At 47.2% G+C, this 18,641-nt stretch overlaps 1 protein-coding gene across 1 annotated transcript in view; it reads right to left on the reverse strand.

The window, feature by feature from the left end:
* The window catches only part of POU2F3 (POU class 2 homeobox 3), a 44,712-nt gene continuing 26,071 nt past the window's right edge, over positions 1-18,641 (reverse strand). The window contains exons 5-14 of the mRNA XM_033081756.2: positions 13,760-13,864; positions 12,575-12,677; positions 9,400-9,482; positions 8,267-8,449; positions 7,222-7,363; positions 6,105-6,241; positions 3,822-3,983; positions 2,815-2,881; positions 1,730-1,862; positions 1-88 (exon numbers count right to left, since the gene is read on the reverse strand). Of these exons, the coding sequence (XP_032937647.2) occupies positions 49-88; positions 1,730-1,862; positions 2,815-2,881; positions 3,822-3,983; positions 6,105-6,241; positions 7,222-7,363; positions 8,267-8,449; positions 9,400-9,482; positions 12,575-12,677; positions 13,760-13,864 (1,155 nt within the window). The 3' untranslated portion in view covers positions 1-48. The remainder of the gene's footprint in view (positions 89-1,729; positions 1,863-2,814; positions 2,882-3,821; positions 3,984-6,104; positions 6,242-7,221; positions 7,364-8,266; positions 8,450-9,399; positions 9,483-12,574; positions 12,678-13,759; positions 13,865-18,641) is intronic.

Raw genomic sequence — 18,641 nt, forward strand, 5'->3', positions numbered from 1 at the left:
CGCCGAGCGTGGTCCTGGGGCAGAGCTGCTCTCCCCTCTCAGCAGCTCTCAGTGGAGGTAGGTGGGCTGGTTCCATCGGTACCACGAGCTGGTGGGGGGGGAAATTGATAAAATATAAAATATATTATATAATAAAATATAAAATATAAAATATAAAGGTATTGGGGTTTGTATAAACCAGAGTACTAAGGGTTGAAGTGAAGCATAGAGAGAAGAAAATGGGATTAAATCATTGTTTTAAATCCCCCTGTTATGAATGTTATGTTTCTAAATAATTTGCATCTACTACCAGTTTGTAAAATCAGACTTTCCAACAGTCCAATAGATTTTGTAAAATCAAACTTCTTGCCTTTGTTTTATCAATGATTGCCTATCTACAAACACCAGAATTTCCCAATTTCTGCTGCTTTTATCTACCAAGACCAGATGATATCTATGGGACTCACTTTATAGATGTTTATTCCACCACCACTGGCAAAATTATAACAGCAAAATACCAAAAATTATTGATTACAAAAGAGAAGAAGAAGCTGCAAACCAAAGTTGGACAGAGCATGGAGTGGGCAGTGACCCCTCACCTTCCCCAGCACTGCTTTGCTCTGTCTGTGTAAAATAAATCAACCTCAATTTTGCTGAATATCGAGATTTTGTGTTTCTCATTTATAACACTGGTGACAGGGAACAACAAAAGTTTCACCTGGCAGCAAAAAACCATCCTGATTTCCTGCTGGAGCCCACTCTGGCTCAGCACATCCTGCAGGGCTGGCAGTTTCTAAACAAGATCATCCTCGGGTGCTACCTGGCTTTTTTGGGGGGTTTTTTTAGTTGTTTTTTTCTTAAATCACAAGAGATTGTGTTGGAAAAAAAGTTACATTTCATTTTAATGTTTCCACAAAAACAAAGATGATAAAAGTGTTTCAGTTAGAGGGAAATGATGAATCCAGGAAGTAGAAATAATTTCTCCCTCCTTTTTTTTTTTTGTGTCATAACATTTTGAAAAACACCTTATTTTACTATTAGGGAAAAAAATAACCTCACTCCAAGCAACAAATTCTACATTTCAGGGTCAAAATAAAAGGAGGGGGGTTCATGGCACAGGGTGACCCCTCCTAACTCAGCATCCTCGAGGTGATGCAGCAGAAATCACAAGTGCAGAGGGAAAAAACCAGCAGGGCTCTGAGCCTCCCTTCTGCTTTAATGCTTCTGCAGCCTCTAAAGGCAGGGCAGAGGTAAAAATTAATCTTTGTTTTGCCACTGTGGAAGAGCTGCTCACAGCAGAGCTCTGTGGGTGGCACTGCAGGAGAGCAAATTGGCAGTGGAGGGGTTTATCCAAGCAGGAACAGCAAAATGAACCTGCCTCTGCTTCCTTCACACAGGAGCCAGGTGAGGACAGCATTTCTAATCATTTTGGGATGCTTTTTTAATTTTATTTTTTTTAAACCAGCGCAGTCATTCAGGCAAAACTTGACTGACTATTCATTTTCAAGCAGAAAAACAACCACATCCTGAGAATGACAGAACATGCTGAGCTGGAAGGGACCCAGATCACCAAATCCAACTTTGTCCCTGCACAGGACACCCCAGCAATGCCACCCTGTCCCTGAAAGCTCACACATGAAGCTCCACACAGGAGCTGCAATCTCTAAGAGCTCTCCTGGAGATCCCAGCGTTTCCCCCAATGCCCTGGGTTGGTTTGAGGATATTTTTTTTTTTTTTGGGGTTGCCTTACCCTGAAGAGTTGAAGCCAGAGGAGTTCATGGCAGCTTTGGAGTTGCTCTGGGCTGTGCCAGGGCTGCTGGCATGGAGGGCACTGCCAGGGGACGAGGGCCTGCTGGAGTTCCCTGGGGAGCACGAGGATGTCACTGCGTGGGAGAGAGCGCCCTGAGCCTGGCAGCCCCTCCTCCTGCCACCAAATCCCTGTGCCCACCCCGTGGCTCCTCTGCCTCCCTGCCCTGGGGCAGGTGGGGACCACAGGAATGCTCCTTGCCCCAATTTCTGGGAATCCCAGGGGCTCAAGGAGATCTGACTCTAACCCACCCTTTATGTGACTCTGATTCCCTGCTAAAGAGGAGGTGGCAGACCCCAGGAATGCTCCTTGGAGAAGATGGGGGACCCCAGGAATGTCCCCTGGATAAGGTGAGGGACCCCAGGAATGTCCCCTGGAGAAGGTGGGGGACCCCAGGAACATCCCCTGTCCCCATATCTGGGAATCCCAGGTCTCCACAGAGACGTGACACTGACCCACCCTTTATCTGGCTCTGGTTCCCTGCCCTGGAGAAGGTGAGGGACCCCAGGAATGTTCCCTTGATAAGGTGGGGACCCCAGGAATGTCCCCTGTCCCCATATCTGGGAATCCCAGTTCCCCAAGGAGATCTGACTCAAAACCACATTTTATCTGGCTCTGGTTTCCTGCCCTAGGGGATGAGAGGCACCCCAGGAATATTCCCTGGAGAAAGTGAGGGACCCCAGGAATATCCCCTGGATAAGGTGAGGGACCCCAGGAATGTTCCCTGTCCCCATATCTGGGAATCCCATGTCCCCAAGGAGATCTGACTCTAACCCACCCTTTTATTTGCACCTGGCTCAACCCTAAACAGCCCAGCCCAGGATTATGCTGGAAATGTAATTTTGCCCAACGTTTCCCATGTTTTATCCCACCCAATCCCAGCACTTTCCCTGGCCAGAGCCAAGGGTCTGGTGAAGATCATCCTGCAGCTGTGACCCAGAAATGGAGGGACAGGGAGGGGAGGGCAGAGGAGGGAGGGGAGGGAGGGGAGGGAGGGGAGGGAGGGGAGGGAGGGCTCCCAGTCTCACCAGTCCCGGGCATGGTGCTGTGCACTGGGTTGACGGAGAGGGGCCCCAAGGACCCTGAGGTAGAGACCTGGGCAGGAGCAGAGGCAGGCAGTGAGAATTTGGGAGGGGATAAATCCCACCCTGCCCCTCACACACCACCCACAGCTGGGGCTCTCATGGCTGTTTCCATTCACCATTCCCATATCCAAGGCCATGGGAAGAAATCAGAATTAGCATTGCATGTGCCTGACACCCTCCACACCCATCTAAATGTATGGATCAGCCATGGAAAAACCTGAAATGATCACATTTTCTGGAAGTGTCAACATAAAATTGTAGGAGCCACTGCCCTTTGGATGTTCCTTGGGTATCCTCAGCTCCCTCTGGTTTTGGGCACCAAAAAATCCCAATCTCCTTTAGGGAGCTTAATTCTCAGATGACAATTGGCAATTTGGGAGCTGCCATCCAAATTAGCATTTCATCCTGAAGGCAGCACTTTGTCCAGGGAGGCTGATGAGCAAGGGCTCACTTTGGACAGCACTCACAGGGGAATTATTCACCTGCTGTGGGATCCAAATATTTGTTTTGGGGCTAAACTTCCTGTGATGTTTCCCTGCCTTCTGATGGAGATTTCAAGATAAAATTCAGGCCTCCCACTCCTGAGGAGTTTTCTGCCACCTTTAAATGGCAAAGTCACCAAGCAACTCTTAAATGAAGCAGCAGAAATGCAGCTAAATTGGTATCAGTGTATGTCATCCTCATACCCCATTAATTTTGGAAAGATTTTCTTTATCAGTCTCAAGGGGAAAAGCTTTGGGACAGCATTGTGATTTGAATAAATTACCCTACAATTAAACCAATCAATCCCTCCTAGGAAATTTGTCTTTTCTTTCTGCAGCTTTCAACAACTAGAATCGTCGCTTAATTAATTGTTATCACTTTAGCTGATTGGTTTTTGATGGATGGAATAATAATAATGAATGTTCTGGATCAGATTCCACTCAGGGGCTGAATGCCAAGTCCCTCACCAGTCTGGAGTTGTAGATGGGTGATTTGATGGGGGATGGCATGGGGCAGCTGATCCGCTTCTCCTTCTGCCGCCGGTTGCAGAACCAGACCCGAACCACCTCCTTCTCCATGGAGAGCTGCTCTGCTATCAAGGAGATCTCCTCTGAGCTGGGCTTGGGGTTCTGCTGAGAGAGGCACGAGGTTAAAAAGCCCCAAAAAAGCACAAGGAAATGTTGGAAATGTGTTTGGGGTTCTGCTGAGAGAGGCACGAGGTTAAAAAGCCCCAAAAAGCACAAGGAAATCTTGGAAATGTGTTTGGGGCTCTGCTGAGAGGCAGGAGATTAAAAGAGCCCCAAAAAGCACAAAGAAATTTTGGAAATGTGTTCGGGGTTCTGCTGAGAGAGGCAGGAGGTTAAAAAACTCTAAAAAATCACAAGTGAATGTCTGAACTGGGCTTGGGGTTCTGCTGAGAGGCAGGAGGTTAAAAAATCCCAAAAAGCACAAGAAAATCTCTGAATGGGGCTTGGGCTTCTGCTGAGAGGCAGGAGGTTAAAAAAGCTCTAAAAAAAGCACAAGGAAATCTTGGAAATGTGTTTGGGGTTCTGCTGAGAGGCAGGAGGTTAAAAAAGCCCCAAAAGCACAAGGAAATCTCTGAATGGGGCTTGGGGTTCTGTTGAGAGAGGCAGGAGGTTAAAAATGCTCTAAAAAATCACAAGTGAATGTCTGAACTGGGGTTGGGGTTCTGTTGAAAGGCAAGAGGTTAAAAAACCCCAAAAGCATCAGGGAATCTTGGAAATGTGTTTGGGGTTCTGCTGAGAGGCAGGAGGTTAAAAAGCCCCAAAAGCACAAAGAAATCTCTGAACTGGGCTTGGGGTTCTGCTGAGAGGCAAGAGGCTAAAAAACCCCCAAAAGCACAAGGAAATCTCTGGATGGGGCTTGGGCTTCTGCTGAGAGGTAGGAGGTTAAAAAAGCTCTAAAAAAAGCACAAGGAAATCTTGGAAATGTGTTTGGGGCTCTGCTGAGAGGCAGGAGGTTAAAAAGCCCCAAAACAGCACAAAGAAGTCTTGTAACTGGACTTTGTGCTCTGTTGAGAGGCAGGAGATTAAAAAACCCAAAAAAGCACAAGGAAATATTGGAAATGTGTTTGGGGTTCTGCTGTGAGGCAGGAGGTTAAAAAGCCCCAAAAGCATCAGGGTTTGCTGGGAGGACAAGGGTGGGGCTGGCTGAGTGCTGGGGAGGGGACAGGAACTCCATCTGAGGGTAAATATTTGGGTGAGAGATTTGTTCTGTGACCCACAAAGTGCCTCTGGTTCCACATGAGCTGTGCCAGAGCCGGGGGGATGAGTCACAGCTCCTGCTCAAATCACTTCCCTCTTGCACCTCAACAGCACCAAAATCACCAAAATCACCTGGATCTTGTCACTGTGCAGGGACAGCAGCTCTGGGTGCTTTCCCAAAGTCACTGCCTCTCTGCAACCCCAAATAACAGAGAAAGAACAGAGCCCACCCTGCCCCCCGAGTCAGTGATTTCCTCTCTCTCAGCTCTGTGGGCTTTGCTCAGAGTTAAAGCTCAGAAATGTCAAAGATCTCTGGCACAGAGATGCCAAGGTAATATTCCCATGACAGAAAATGTCTTCTACCAGCTAAAAATGAGCTGCTAAAATGATCTGATGATGCCTGAGCACGTTTAGATATGAGGGAGAAACCAAGAAAAAACAAGGTGAGAGACAGTTTTGATTTGAGAAGTTTCCAATGCACACTTCAGTGCTGTTGATTAAAGTTCTGTTTGATTCTTCTTGAAATTCTTGGAGCTTAAAAAGTAGAAGGGCTCCACTTCTGAATGGGTTTGAGAAAAATATTTGGAGCAACAAGTTCTGGGGTCTCACAAGAGCTGTTTAATGGGGCAAGGTGAGCACAGAGCTCCTGGGACACATCTGCAACTCAAAAAACAAAGAGCTGGGTACAGAGATCAGCTTTGGCTCATGGGGGATAATGGGGAAATGGGGTGCTAAAATTGTAACTCCCTTAGAACAACATTCAGCAAGGAAATAAATGGGAATTTCTTTGGGTTTAACACTTTACCTGCTAACACCTTCAAGCATTTTTTAACCTCCTGACAAATAACAGGGAATTTCTTTGGGTGTAACTTTTCCTGCTGCTTCTTCAAGCATTTTCTATCCTGCTGTCAAATAAACACCCTCAAAAAAATCCCTTTTTTTGAGAGGACTCAGTGCTCAGAGCCTGGCAAATGCCAGGCTTGGGGAGAGCTCCCAAGAGATGGAAAGATTTTAATTTCCCCTCACATCTTGGAATCTCTTCTCCAGCGTGGAGCGGATGTTGGTCTCGATGCTGGTCCTCTTCTTCCTTTTCCGCCCGAACATCTCGTTCACTGAGGGGTAGGAGTTGGGGGTGCTCATGGAGGAATCCAAAGGAGCAGATTCTGGGGGGAAAAAAGAGATATCCAAGGAGACAATGAGTTCTTTTCATCCCCAGATATTCTCTGTAAAACAAAGGTGCCTTCTAAAATACACAAATTGTTCTGACATTGTGGATCCTCCCTCTGATGATTAAAATTGCTCCAAATCCATCAATGAGCTTGTCCAAATCACAGAAGAAAAATGTTTTAACCCACACACCTTATTTCCTTTGTGAGCCTCATTTCCAGCCTGCTCTGATAGTGACCAGGAATATCCCAATAATTTATTTTCACACAGAAAAGGAAGCTGCCCAAGCCATGGCTCAGACATCCTGTGAGGTCAGCACAGGACAGCACCCCAAATCCTGTTGCCCCTGGGGATTCCCCTCTCAGTGAATTCCTTCCTTTTCCTCCTGCCCTTCTGTGCTGAGCCCTGAGCACCTCAGCAGCTCCTCCCCTCCTCTTCTAGCTAGCACAGGGAGGGGGTGAAGGGATTGGAGGCTCCTGGCTGTGTGGCTTTTCTTTTTTTGGTCCCTGGTGGTGTTTGCCAGGACCAGAGAGTGCTAATATCATTTAACTATCTCTCAGAAAAGCTCACATTTCATCAGCAGAGAAAGACCTGAGGCCTTACTTGTGTTCCACAAGAATTTTTATTTCATGCCAAGGGTGGTCAAGCAGGATTCTCTCAGAATCATATTTATAGGTTCAGGGAGGATTCAAACTACAGCCAATAAAAGTTCATACAAAGAACAGCATCCAATCTAAGTGAGAAGTTCTAAAGGTGAACTGACCAATTACACAAACTAATTTCTGACCAATTATCTTCCAAGGTGTTAGAGAGTGACCAAATTCTTAAGGAATTTGGCTCAGCCTTGGTACCTAGGAGACCTTATCTATTATAGCAAGTTCCAGGGGCCAGGGGAAGATGGCTTTGGAGGAATTGGATCATCCACATGGCTGGATCCTCTCCTGCTTGGTGGCATTTCTGCCTTGCTGTCACCCACCTGCATCACTGAGCCACTTCTCCAGCAGGGGCTTGAGCTTGCACATGTTCTTGAAGCTGAGGTTGAGAGCCTCGAAGCGGGAGATGGTGGTCTGGCTGAAATCATTGCCGTAGAGCTTCCCCATGGCCAGCCCAACGTCACCCTGCCAGGACACCAGAGCACAGTGAGCACAGGGAAACCCCTCCCAGCTGTCACAGGAGCACAGGGAAACCCCTCCCAGCTGTCACAGCCCCGCTGAAATCACAGCCACAGGGGTAACCAGGCTGGAAAAAACCTTTGAGATCATCTGTGACCCAGCATGGAGGGGCCAAGCTGAGTTAGCAGAAGAAACAGCAATTGAAGAATTTCCAGAAATTCCAGAATTCCCCAGAATTTCCTTCCACAGGCAGGAAGAAGACAAGGCTGTTAGCATGGAAACTGATTTTAAAAGATACAGGAAGGATTTTTGTAGTTAGACTGCAAAAGTAAATGTGTGTACGTGCCTTATTAACTTCTTACAAAACTTTTGCCAAATACATTAAGGTTAATTGCTTTGCACCAATGAATATAATGTCACTGTGATGTAGTCAGTGACTTCAGATCAGACTTTGTAGAGAGTATAGAAACTAGAGAGCACACAGAATGAAGGAAACTGGAGAGCACACAGAATAAAGGAAACATCACTGTTATTCTGTTCAAGTGTGTGTGTCACATCCAACCCTCAGTGAGAGCCCAAAATCTCCTCACCAACTCAACCATGGCCCTCAGTGCCACATCCTTTAAACAGTGACCCCACCACCTCCCTGGGCAGAGGATTCCAGTCCCCAATCACTCTTTCAGTGAAGAATTTATTCCTAATGTAGCCTAAACTCCCCCTCAGGCTGCTTCCAGCATAGCTTCACTCTTGTTTCCATGGTCTGCCAGGGAAAGGGGATTTTCTTCTCCCCAGCAATCTGTCCCCACTCCTGAATACTGGGGAAGGTGCAGATATCGAGGTTATGCTGTGTATCTGGAAAGGAATGCTGCAAAATAACCCAAATTTACCTAATCCAGCCTTCCCTCTCACCTGTGTGAAGCCCAGCTTGATCCTCCTTTGTTTGAAAGTCTTGGCAAACTTCTCCAGCTCCTCCAGGTCGCTGGGCTCCTCAGAAGCTCCTGCTGGGGTCAGGTGCTTTGCCACTTGCAGGTGCTGGGGGACGTCCAGGTGGGGCTCAACCGAGGAGCCAGGGAGGCCAGAGCGCCCCACAGCCTGTGAAAGCACAAAGAGAGATGTTTAGGGTGACACAGAGAGAGTTTTCTGTGCCTTCCCCCCCACAGCCTGTGCACACACCCAGAGAGATGCTCAGGGTGACACAGAGAGAGTTTGCTGTGCCTTCCCCCCCACAGCCTGTGCACACACCCAGAGAGATGCTCAGGGTCACACAGAGAGAGTTTTCTGTGCCTTTTCTCCTCCCTGTGCCTTCTCCCCTCCCAGCCTGTGCTCACACTCAAAGAGATTCTCAGGGTGACACAGAGAGAGCCACACTGCTTTCTGTGCCTTCTCCCCTCCCTGTCTGTGCTCAAACCCAAAGAGAGATGTTTAGGGTCACACAGAGAGAGTTTTCTGTGCCTTCTCCCCTCCCAGCCTGTGCTCACACCCAAAGAGATGCTCAGGGTCACACAGAGAGAGCCACACTGCTTTCTGTCCCTTCTCCCCTCCAAGCCTGTGCACACACCCAAAGAGATGTTTAGGGTGACACAGAGAGAGTTTTCTGTGCCTTCCCCGCTCCCAGCCTGTGCACACACCAAAGAGATGCTCAGGGTGACACAGAGAGAGCCACACTGCTTTCTGTGTCTTCTCCCCTCCAAGCCTGTGCACACACCCAAAGAGATGTTTAGGGTGACACAGAGAGAGTTTTCTGTGCCTTCCCCGCTCCCAGCCTGTGCACACACCAAAGAGATGCTCAGGGTGACACAGAGAGAGCCACACTGCTTTCTGTGTCTTCTCCCCTCCCTGTGCCTGTGCACACACCCAGAGAGAGATGTTTAGGGTCACACAGAGAGAGTTTGCTGTGCCTTCCCCCCTCCCTGTGCCTTGTCCCCTCCCAGCCTGTGCACACACCCAAGAGATGCTCAGGCTCACACAGAGAGAGTTTTCTGTGCCTTCCCCCCTCCCAGATGTGCAGGAGGAGTTGGGCACACTCTCAGCTGGGTTCTTACCTGGGAGGCCAGGCTGGGTCCGGGCTGGGAGAGGAGGAGGCTGCCCTGCTGCTGAGGGAAGGAGAGGAGGTTTGGCTGCAAAGCTGTGGAGAACAAAAAAAACAATGTACATCTGGTCAGGGAACACCCCCAGGAAAGCTCAGAGTGGGAAGCTCCATTTGTCATTTCTTGCCCAAAGAATTTCAGCCCTTAGGAATGTGTGTGGCTCTGAGGTGGATTGTGAGAAATAAAAGTTTCTTCTCATGTTCAGCCTGCAAGGGATTATTACAATAATGATAAAGTGAAATGTCTCATTTGCTGATGCCTGTGTGCCACTCATCACACTCAGGCATTTTAGAGACCTCTAATTTTGATTTTAGGTGCCAAGCAGCAGAAAACTTCCTACATCCTTCATGGGGATCTCTCTCAGTGCTTAATCATTGTAGCTCTTAGAAAAATGGACATCTTATTTCCAATAGAAGCCCTTGTGACTCCAACTTTCAGCCACTTGATCTTGTTAAAAAACCCTGATCCTCTCCAGTTAATCTTGTGAGCCCTCTCACTCTGCTCTCAATTCTACATTTCATTTTCAAATGTCATTTGGAAGCCATCTGACCCTTTCTTTCCTACCCTACTGTATTTCAAATAAATTGAATTTCTTTCAGAACACTGGAGCTGACACGAAGTGATGAAAGGAGAAAAGGAGGGAAATCCATAAACCCAACAAAAACTGGGATTTATGGGGGCTGTGTAATTGTTTAGTTGACAAACTGCCAAGTACAAGCCTATATCTCTTAGGGGGAATGTCCTACAGGATTAGGTTGTGTTGTTCCCTAGAAATTTAGTTGCTATCAAGCCCATTGTGAGTGAAACCTATAGAATTTAGTGAGGATTTATAACCTTGCTCAGAGCAGTCAATATATTTAATTGATTATAACTGACAATTACAGGGAAACCCATAGAAATGTATGGACTTCTGCTAATAAAAGGGAAAACAGATAATCTCCAGAATCAATCACTCCCTCTCTCTCTCTTTCTGCCTTTTCTTATTTAATTTAGATCTGATGTGCACAATCCAATTTATTGACTTAGGCTGGGGTTGGAATAAACCTTTCCTAACGCTGGAACAACTCAGAATTTCAAATCTGGGCTGGTAATGAGGTGCACATTTTCACCAGTGCAGGTAATTAATCACTGCAATGGCTTTGCCTTGGGACATGGCAGATGCTCTGTCATTTGGAGCCTTTAAAATCATGATTGAACACCTCAGCTCCCAGGGAAATGAAGGGCTGGATTCAGGAATCACCGGTCTGACAGCTGGGATGAAGATTTCAGCAGCAATATTTAGCTGCCAGGATTCCCAAAATCTCTGTGGCTGTTCCTTCCCACCTTGACAGAGCTCTCCCACCCCTGACTGGCGTGTGTCAGGATTTGGGCTGCACAGGGAACGAGGAATAAGAGCTGGGAATTTATCTGACAGCTTCAAAATTCCAAACTAAATTCATATCCCTGTGGGAAAGGTTCACCCCCCAAGCCACAAAATCCATTTATGGACCCACAGTCCCACATCTCAGGGCATTCCCTGATGGCCCCAGGGACAATTCTGGAATATTTCCTGCCTTCCTTCAGTCCACTTGAGCCAAATTCCACAAAGCCAAGCTGAGCCTTCACTTTCACTCCCCCCTGGCTGTGCATGCACGTGGCAAAAGGATCATTCAAACCTGGCAATCAGCCATCAAATGGAAATATCCTGCACAGAAATCCAGAATACAGAAATCCTGGTCAGAATATCCAGTCCTGCTCAAGCCTGGAACTGGAAGGGGTGACAACCAAATATATCTGCCAAAAAAAGTCACTGAACAGATAAATTCTAATCTGTCAAAGGCAGCAAGTTCTGCTTTGCAGTAAGAGGTGTTTATTATTCATGAATAAAAGCAGGCAGCAAGAAATAGATTGTCCTGACTGTATTTCAAACAAACCAATTCAAAAATTGTTTGTAAATATACATCAAGTGTCTTTATCCATCACTCAGGGCCATTTGGCAGAGAGGAGAATTTATATGTTGTCAGGAAGAAATAAATTCCCCACTTGCTTTTGGAGTGTGTGAACCAGTGGGTTCAAGCTGCAGAGATTTAAGGTTATAATCCTGAATTTTAGTTCGTGTGGAGGGAGCTCTGTGCTGGGATAAATCAGGAAGAAAAGGATCCAAGTCCCCCTTGGATCTGCCAGGTCATGAATTAAATCCTGAAACACTCCTGGGGTGGGAGAAATGCTGTAAAAAATGGGGGTAAAACCAGAATTACTCAGGGACTTTCTCAAGCACTGAGTGACCCCTCAGTGCTTTCCTGGAGCTGATTTCTCCGTGTTCCAGGAGCAGGGAGACCTTTCCTGCCCTGTGGAACACCCAAACCTCTCACTCCCATCCCAGAGCTGCCTAAGCTGGACCAGTTCTGCTCCTCCCCCGGATTTACCCTCCCTCCAAGCAATCAGCCCGAGCTCTGATGAGCTTTTTGGAATTAATGAGGAGTGGGAGGGATAGGGGCGGGTTGGTTGTGTTTCCCAGCTCCCCGAATTCCAGGCTGGCATCCCTGCCTGGCCCCAAGGTGGCACTGCTGGAGCGCTCAAGGCTCAGGTGCCAGCAGCATCTCCAGCCTGGATGCTCCCACCAGGATTTGGGATCGTCCCCAGTGTGGGAACATCAAAAAAACCCAACATCCACAGCAAAGGGAGGTTTTCCTAAATATTTATCCATCCCTGATGCCTCAGGATTTTGGTTTTTCATCTATTTGTGACCCTGAAGTTCTTCAGTGTAGAGCTCTAAACTCCATATCCAGTGTCACTGCTGCTCTCCCATTTTGGGCACACACAACAATTCCTCTCCAGGCCTGGCAATCAAGGACACCTCACTGCCTCAGGCCTGAGAGATGGAAACAAAAGTGAGCTGGGGGAGCAAACTTGGGGTCAATGACTTCATTGGCTGGAGCTGGAATTGGAAGATGAACCCCAAAAATACAAAAGAACCAAACTTATCAAAGTGTGCAAACCTGTGAGCCATTGTCCATTTTGGGGGGCTTTGTCTGCCCTGAATGTACCTGAATAATTCAATAAACAGAAATGCTTTTATTCTCTGAATTTTGCCTGGCCTTGTTTTTAGGTAAGCCTGGAAAAGGCATCACCTCAGCTTTCTTTCTCTTACCTTGTTGTCCTGCCTGGGACTGGGACAGGAGGAACTGGGGGACTGACTGCATGTGCCCAGGAAGCAACACCAGCTGCTGCAGGGTGTGCAGAGAGCTCATGTCCTACAGAGAAAAAAGCAAAGGGAACAATAAAACTCAAGGATTTATGCTCCTCACACAACATCTCCTCATGGATTTGGGGCTGGAGGACTGCAGGGCCAGAAGTTTCAGAGGTAGGAGAAGATTTTGTGCATACAGAGATATCCATGTGGAGAACTGTCTGCTTTTCCTTGGGAAAGTTAACTCTTGATGACATTTTTGAGCTGCAGACCTAAAGGTTTCAGGTGTAGGGGAAAAATTCTCACTGGATTTGGGGATTTTGGGGGCTGGAGGGCTGCAGGTCCAAAAGTTTCAAGTATAGGAGAGGAATTTGGTGCATCCAGAGACATCCATGTGGAGAACTCTCTGCTTTTCTCTGGAAAAGTAAACTCTTGATAAAGACATTTTTGAGGCAATCAAACTGTGGTTGTTAGATCAATGAAACCTCCTGGATTTCAGTTTTTCAGATAAAGTGTTTCCAGAGTGAACTGCCTCAAATCACACAGCAAACTGCAGCAGGCTATCCCAGCTGCCCAGCACTGCTTCCCACAGGACTGTTCTGAGGATTGGGGGAATTGAAGAATCCCTAAATTGTACAATGGATCTGAATACCCTGTGAAAGAATGAGGGAAGGGATTACTGAGCATCTCCCACTAGAATTAAACAAAAGTGCTGAACTCCAAATTTTTTTACCTCAGGAAAAAAAAAAAATCCCCTTGAGGAATTAATTTCTTTCCTGGTGTAAATCAATTTGAGGCAACAACAGGCTCAGATTAGGAGTTAATCTGGTCTAGAATCCTATCTCCAACAATGGCATTAACCAGACACTCATGAATGAGGAAGAACATTATCAAACACTTCCCCATGGTGCTGTCTCAGCCTCCAATTATTTCCATTCCAAGAGATTTCCTGACCAAACCTTGCTTAGCAAATCCCTTCCCAGCAGTGTCCAGCTCACCCTGGAGTCCACGAGGAAAAGCTGAGGAGGAAGATGAGGATTCACTTTTCCAGTTCACCCTCTCAGGTTCTTTTTGCCCCAAAGGGATTTGGGGAGGGGGTGAGGAGCAGCCCCTGTTTGGGATCCTGGGGGATCCAGGATCACTCACCCCTGCAATTTGGCTCCCTGGCATCATGGATGATCCCTGCACGAGGTGCCCCGAGCGAGGGGGGATGGCAGATTGCAAGGAGTCGCTGAGATCCTCGGTTTTAATCTGAAAAAATAAAACAAAACCAAAGGAATTGTGGAATGAGGGAGCAGGGATGAGCAGTGGGATCCAGAGGTTGGAAGAGGCTCCTCTCAGAGAATTTTCAGCTGTTCCCATGGCTGGAAATCAGGGTCATTCCACACTCCTGCTCTCCACTCCATCCCATCCTGCTCTGCCAAGCCCAGAGCCCCCCTTTAATTTACTCAATTAAAACAGGAAACAACCAATTTCAAGCAGCTTTTCAAAGTTTAAAGCCTTTTGTGGAGTTTTAATGAAGACAAGAAACAATTTCCCTTCCCAGATCACAACTCAAGCCCCCATAGGAGGGCTGGACATGGAAAACCTCTCATTTTTCCCTGCATGAAACAGAGAATGGCACAAGGGGATGGGAAAGGACAGGTCATGGAGGAAAAGACCTCAAAAAAGCAGAGCAATCTCCCAAGCCTGAAAACGCAGCACTCCAGGCACCAAATGCATTTGTTCCATTTCTACCAAAAAACAACAAGAAATTGCAAGGAAAATTCTCCTTCCACAGTTACAAGCTGTGGAAAAATAACTGAAAAACTTCACAGGTGTCCAGTGGGCTTCTGGAGCTACTTTAATGTTCAAGCAAAGTTCTTGTCCACAAGCAAACAATGATTTTTAAATCCACATTTTTAGGAAAAGTGCACCCAGGGACTAGAACTGAATCCTTGCTTCTGGTTTATTCCACAATCTCCATGCTCATTTCTAGCATTGCTAATACAGTTTAAAAATTAATTTATTAAGAAGTAATAATAATAATAATAGTCTGTTCCAATTATTGTAGTAGGTGAAATATTTTGGTAGTGCTGACTGGGACAGGAGGGAAGAGAGGATTCTGGAAGTTTTTAGGTTAATTCCTGAAAGGTGAGTGAGGACTGTCCATGCACAGGGGACAGATAAAAGGTGCAGAACTCTGCTCCAAGAACAGGCTGACCCAAACCTTTCCTCAGCACGAAAACACCTTGAACAAGGATTATTCCTTCTCACAGCAAGAAGAGAATCTAATTCCCCAAAACTGGAAAAACCAGGAGGACTCTACAAAGGACACAGCTTGAAACTCCTGAAGATTCACCCTGGCTCCAAGGACTGAACATGCCCAGCTCCCACCAGATCCCTCCCAAACCCCTAAAGATGATCCCTTATAAACTCCACAACCCCCAAGGATGATTCCTTATAAAATCCACATCCCCTAAAGATGATTCCTTATAAACCCCACATCCCCCAAAGATGATTCCTTATAAACTCCACATCCCCCAAGGATGATCCCTTATAAACTCCACATCCCCCAAAGATGATCCCTCCCAAATCCCCCAAAGATGATTCCTTATAAACCCCACATCCCCCAAAGATGAGGAGGGTCTTTGCCCCACTGATGGTGCCTCAAGGCCCTGCAACCTCCTGCCAGCAGAGGGGGACAAGAAATCCAGCTCTACAAACACCATCCCAAGAGAATATTTTGGGGTTGAAGGAGCTTTTCTCCCCATTCGAGCAAAGCAAAGAAACGCAAGGAATCATTTCGGTTGGAACGGTACAATCATCGAGCCCAAGCTTTGATGGATCCCCATGAGAGGAGAAAAGGGGAAAATGGGATCACAGGAGGCTCAGCAGCTCCAGAAAAGGGAGCTGCAAGGTTCCCCTCTCGTTTTGGAAGGTGCTGCTTGGAAGGTGATTACAACACCCCCTTTCATTAGCACTCGAGCTCTGGACACCGCCGAAACTCGTTTTGCAATAATCCCAGCTCCTTGCAACAAGAGGTAGACATGCTATGAATTCCAGCTCTTTCCTACCTTTCAGGTTGGCATGATCATCCCTCTTAGACTGGCAGGGCAAAAAAAAAAAAATTAAAAAAAAAAATATCAGGTGGAAAGATCTTCTCGATCGCTATCGACAGCGGTAAGTCACCAAATGACAGGAAAAAGGCTCAGGAGGACACCAAGTTACCTCTGAGCCATCCAGTCACTCCAGGCACGTGGATTTGTGGATGTTCTTAGCATTAAAAACAATCCATCAGAGGCAAAAAGAGAAAAAAAAAATTAAAAATAATAATTAATGCTTGTCTGCTTCATCCAAGGCTGAGCAGTCCCAAGAAATTAAAGTTTTTGGCGTCTCAGAGAGCCGGGCTGTGGATCCTGCCTGAGCTGTGATCCCGCCAGCAGTGGGGTGTTGAAGAGGCACGAGCCATTTCCAAACTGAAATCAATTTTTGCAGCTGCCAAGCGGGACGAGCTGGCGTTGCTCCAGGGAGAAAGGGGTGTGTAGCCGCATCCCGGCATGGCTGGATGTGAGAACGGGAGGTGGGTTTGGCAAAGGACCGGTTCCCCATTTAAAAACAACAACATCTCCCACTGCTCCTTCTTCCCCCAGCCCTGGAATTCTCCCTCCTGCGCAGTGGGCGGGATCCTGGGGTTTGTTCTTGACAAATCCTTCTCCCCCTCGCACCTATTTCCATCGGGTTTAGGCTCAAATTTACCTCGCCCTCCTCTTCCTCTCCCCGACAGGCCTGCAGCTGGCTAATTGTTCATTAGCAGGAGCTATCCAAAACTTTGGGCATGGTTTATGCAAATCCTGCTCCTTCGTTTTTTCCCTGGCTAAACCGGCAATATTGCCAAGTGTGCATTTAAAAAAAAAAAAAAAAAAAAAAAAGAAAACCAAAAAAACCCCAAAAAACCACACACATTGTGGGCGAGGCCACTCAATATCATGAGACTCCCTTAAAATAATGTGAATTTCAAATTAATAAAATGAGGGGAGGGGTTGCCTTTCTCCTTTCCCAGTGCATCTGCCTCGGATTTGCAGAAAATTCCTGCAAATAGGGGAAGAGTTTTCCTTGAGGAACCAAAATAATAAAAAAAATAAAGGTTGAAATAATGAATTCCTTGGAGAATCATCTTGTGGGGGTATTTGATGGGAGCTCTGCTGGAATATTGCAAGTGAGAAACAGTGACTTGGGGAAAAGCAGGAGCAGATCCCACTGGGATTGCTCAGGATTTTGGTTTTATAGGATGATCATGGATGGGGAAAGAGGAACGAGAACTCATGGAGAGACTTCACTCCCATCGAATTTTACTCCAAAAAAACCCAGCATTTAAAGAAAACACCCTTTTTGAAAACAGAATGGAAGCTCCATTGCCCATGGGGCGATCTTCCAACCCGAAGCATTCCAAAAAAACGAGCAGGGCAAAGAGCACATCCCCACGGCTGGGGTGAGGAGTGGGGGCTCTTGGCTGTGAATCCCCAGCACCTTCCTCACCTGGAGCCCCAGGGGAGGCCCAGGGCAGGGCTGGGAGCAGGTAACGGCAGCTGGAGCACGGGAGCTGCTCGGGGCCAGGGCAGCAATCACACTTGCAAATCTCAAGTGGATGTTTGGATGTTTTCACAGCCTCGAAACAGGGTCAGCCCCCGAGCAAGCCGAGTGAAAAACACAGGAAGGGTGACTGGCTGGAAAAGAGAGAGTCCCTTCCGTAGTTGGCTTGAACAGCTGCAAGGATGGATGGTTTCTTACCTATCTCTGGCCTAAACACGAAAACAAAAAGCAAAACAAACTAAGAAACACATTGAGGGTGATGGAAAATGATCAAAGCTCCGGAGCCTGCTTGCGTAACTGATTTGTGGAAGGTGTTTCATAAACATTTCATAAGAAGGAGAATTATGAAGAAAACATCTCCCAACCTGCCTGCAATTACTGCACAAACTCTTCCTTACCAGTAGGAAGAAGGGGAGAGGAAAAAAAAAAAAAAGAAAAAAAAAAGTACATCTGTTTTGTAACTGATCTGTGAACTTCTGGCAACGTTCGGCTCATGAAAACATCCTGCAGACATCTTGCAGAGCTGTGGAGAGCTGGGGAATTGGGAAGATTCTCCTGAGCAGCTCTGCTTGCTGTGTTCCCTTCAGCTTGGTCAGCCTTGGGTTCCACAGTGGGATCCCACTGGCTGGGCTGGAGCCCTCCATGGGTAATCCCAGTTTAGGGATAATCTCAATCCCTAATCTATCTATCAAAGCAGCTCCAAAATCCTCCTTGGGATGAGCTGCTGCTGTGGCACAGGCAGTGCTCCATCATCCTCCTCACTCAGCAATTCAGAGCCTCCAATCCTCTCCCCAAACCCAGCTCTGGGTCTCTGCTGTGCCAGCCCTCCCCAGCACCAGTTATCAGGCAGGAACCACATTAGTGGGAGATGGAACACAACCCTATTTGTTGTGAAGCTCCTACTTAGCCAGTGACCTCTTTGAAACACATTTATCTGCCTCCACATCTGCCTTATCTCACCGAGTTGAGGAGTTTGACTCACTCCACAGCACAGGGGAGAGGAGGATCAGGTGCACACAGAGGGTCTGGAGCACCTGGCCCCAGCTCAGCTCTGAGTCACCCCAAAGCGCTCTGCAGCGCAGCAGGGCTGCCTCAAGCTGCCCCAAAACCCTTTGCCTCGAGCCCAGGGAGGAGGTTTGGAGCTGGAAAGAGGCACCAAGCTGGATCCAAGGCTCCTGCAGCTCCCTGAGCCTTCCCACCTTGCGATGGCGTAAGGGAATTACCCGCACACGTGGGGCCCATAAAATAAAAAGCACACTAATAATAAATTATGGCAATAATAATAATAATAATGGGGTTGCAATTACTATTTCCACATGTACTATCCTGCATGTACAGCAGGGCTTAACAGACACCTGGAAAGGAGGCAGAAAACCTTGATGTCAATGCCACGATATTCACCCTGTAACATTCCTGTCCCACTGAAGGGTGGGAATTTTTGGAAGCTGTCAGCGTG

Source organism: Catharus ustulatus, chromosome 28 (genome assembly GCF_009819885.2).
Source record: "Catharus ustulatus isolate bCatUst1 chromosome 28, bCatUst1.pri.v2, whole genome shotgun sequence".
Taxonomy (NCBI): domain Eukaryota; kingdom Metazoa; phylum Chordata; class Aves; order Passeriformes; family Turdidae; genus Catharus; species Catharus ustulatus.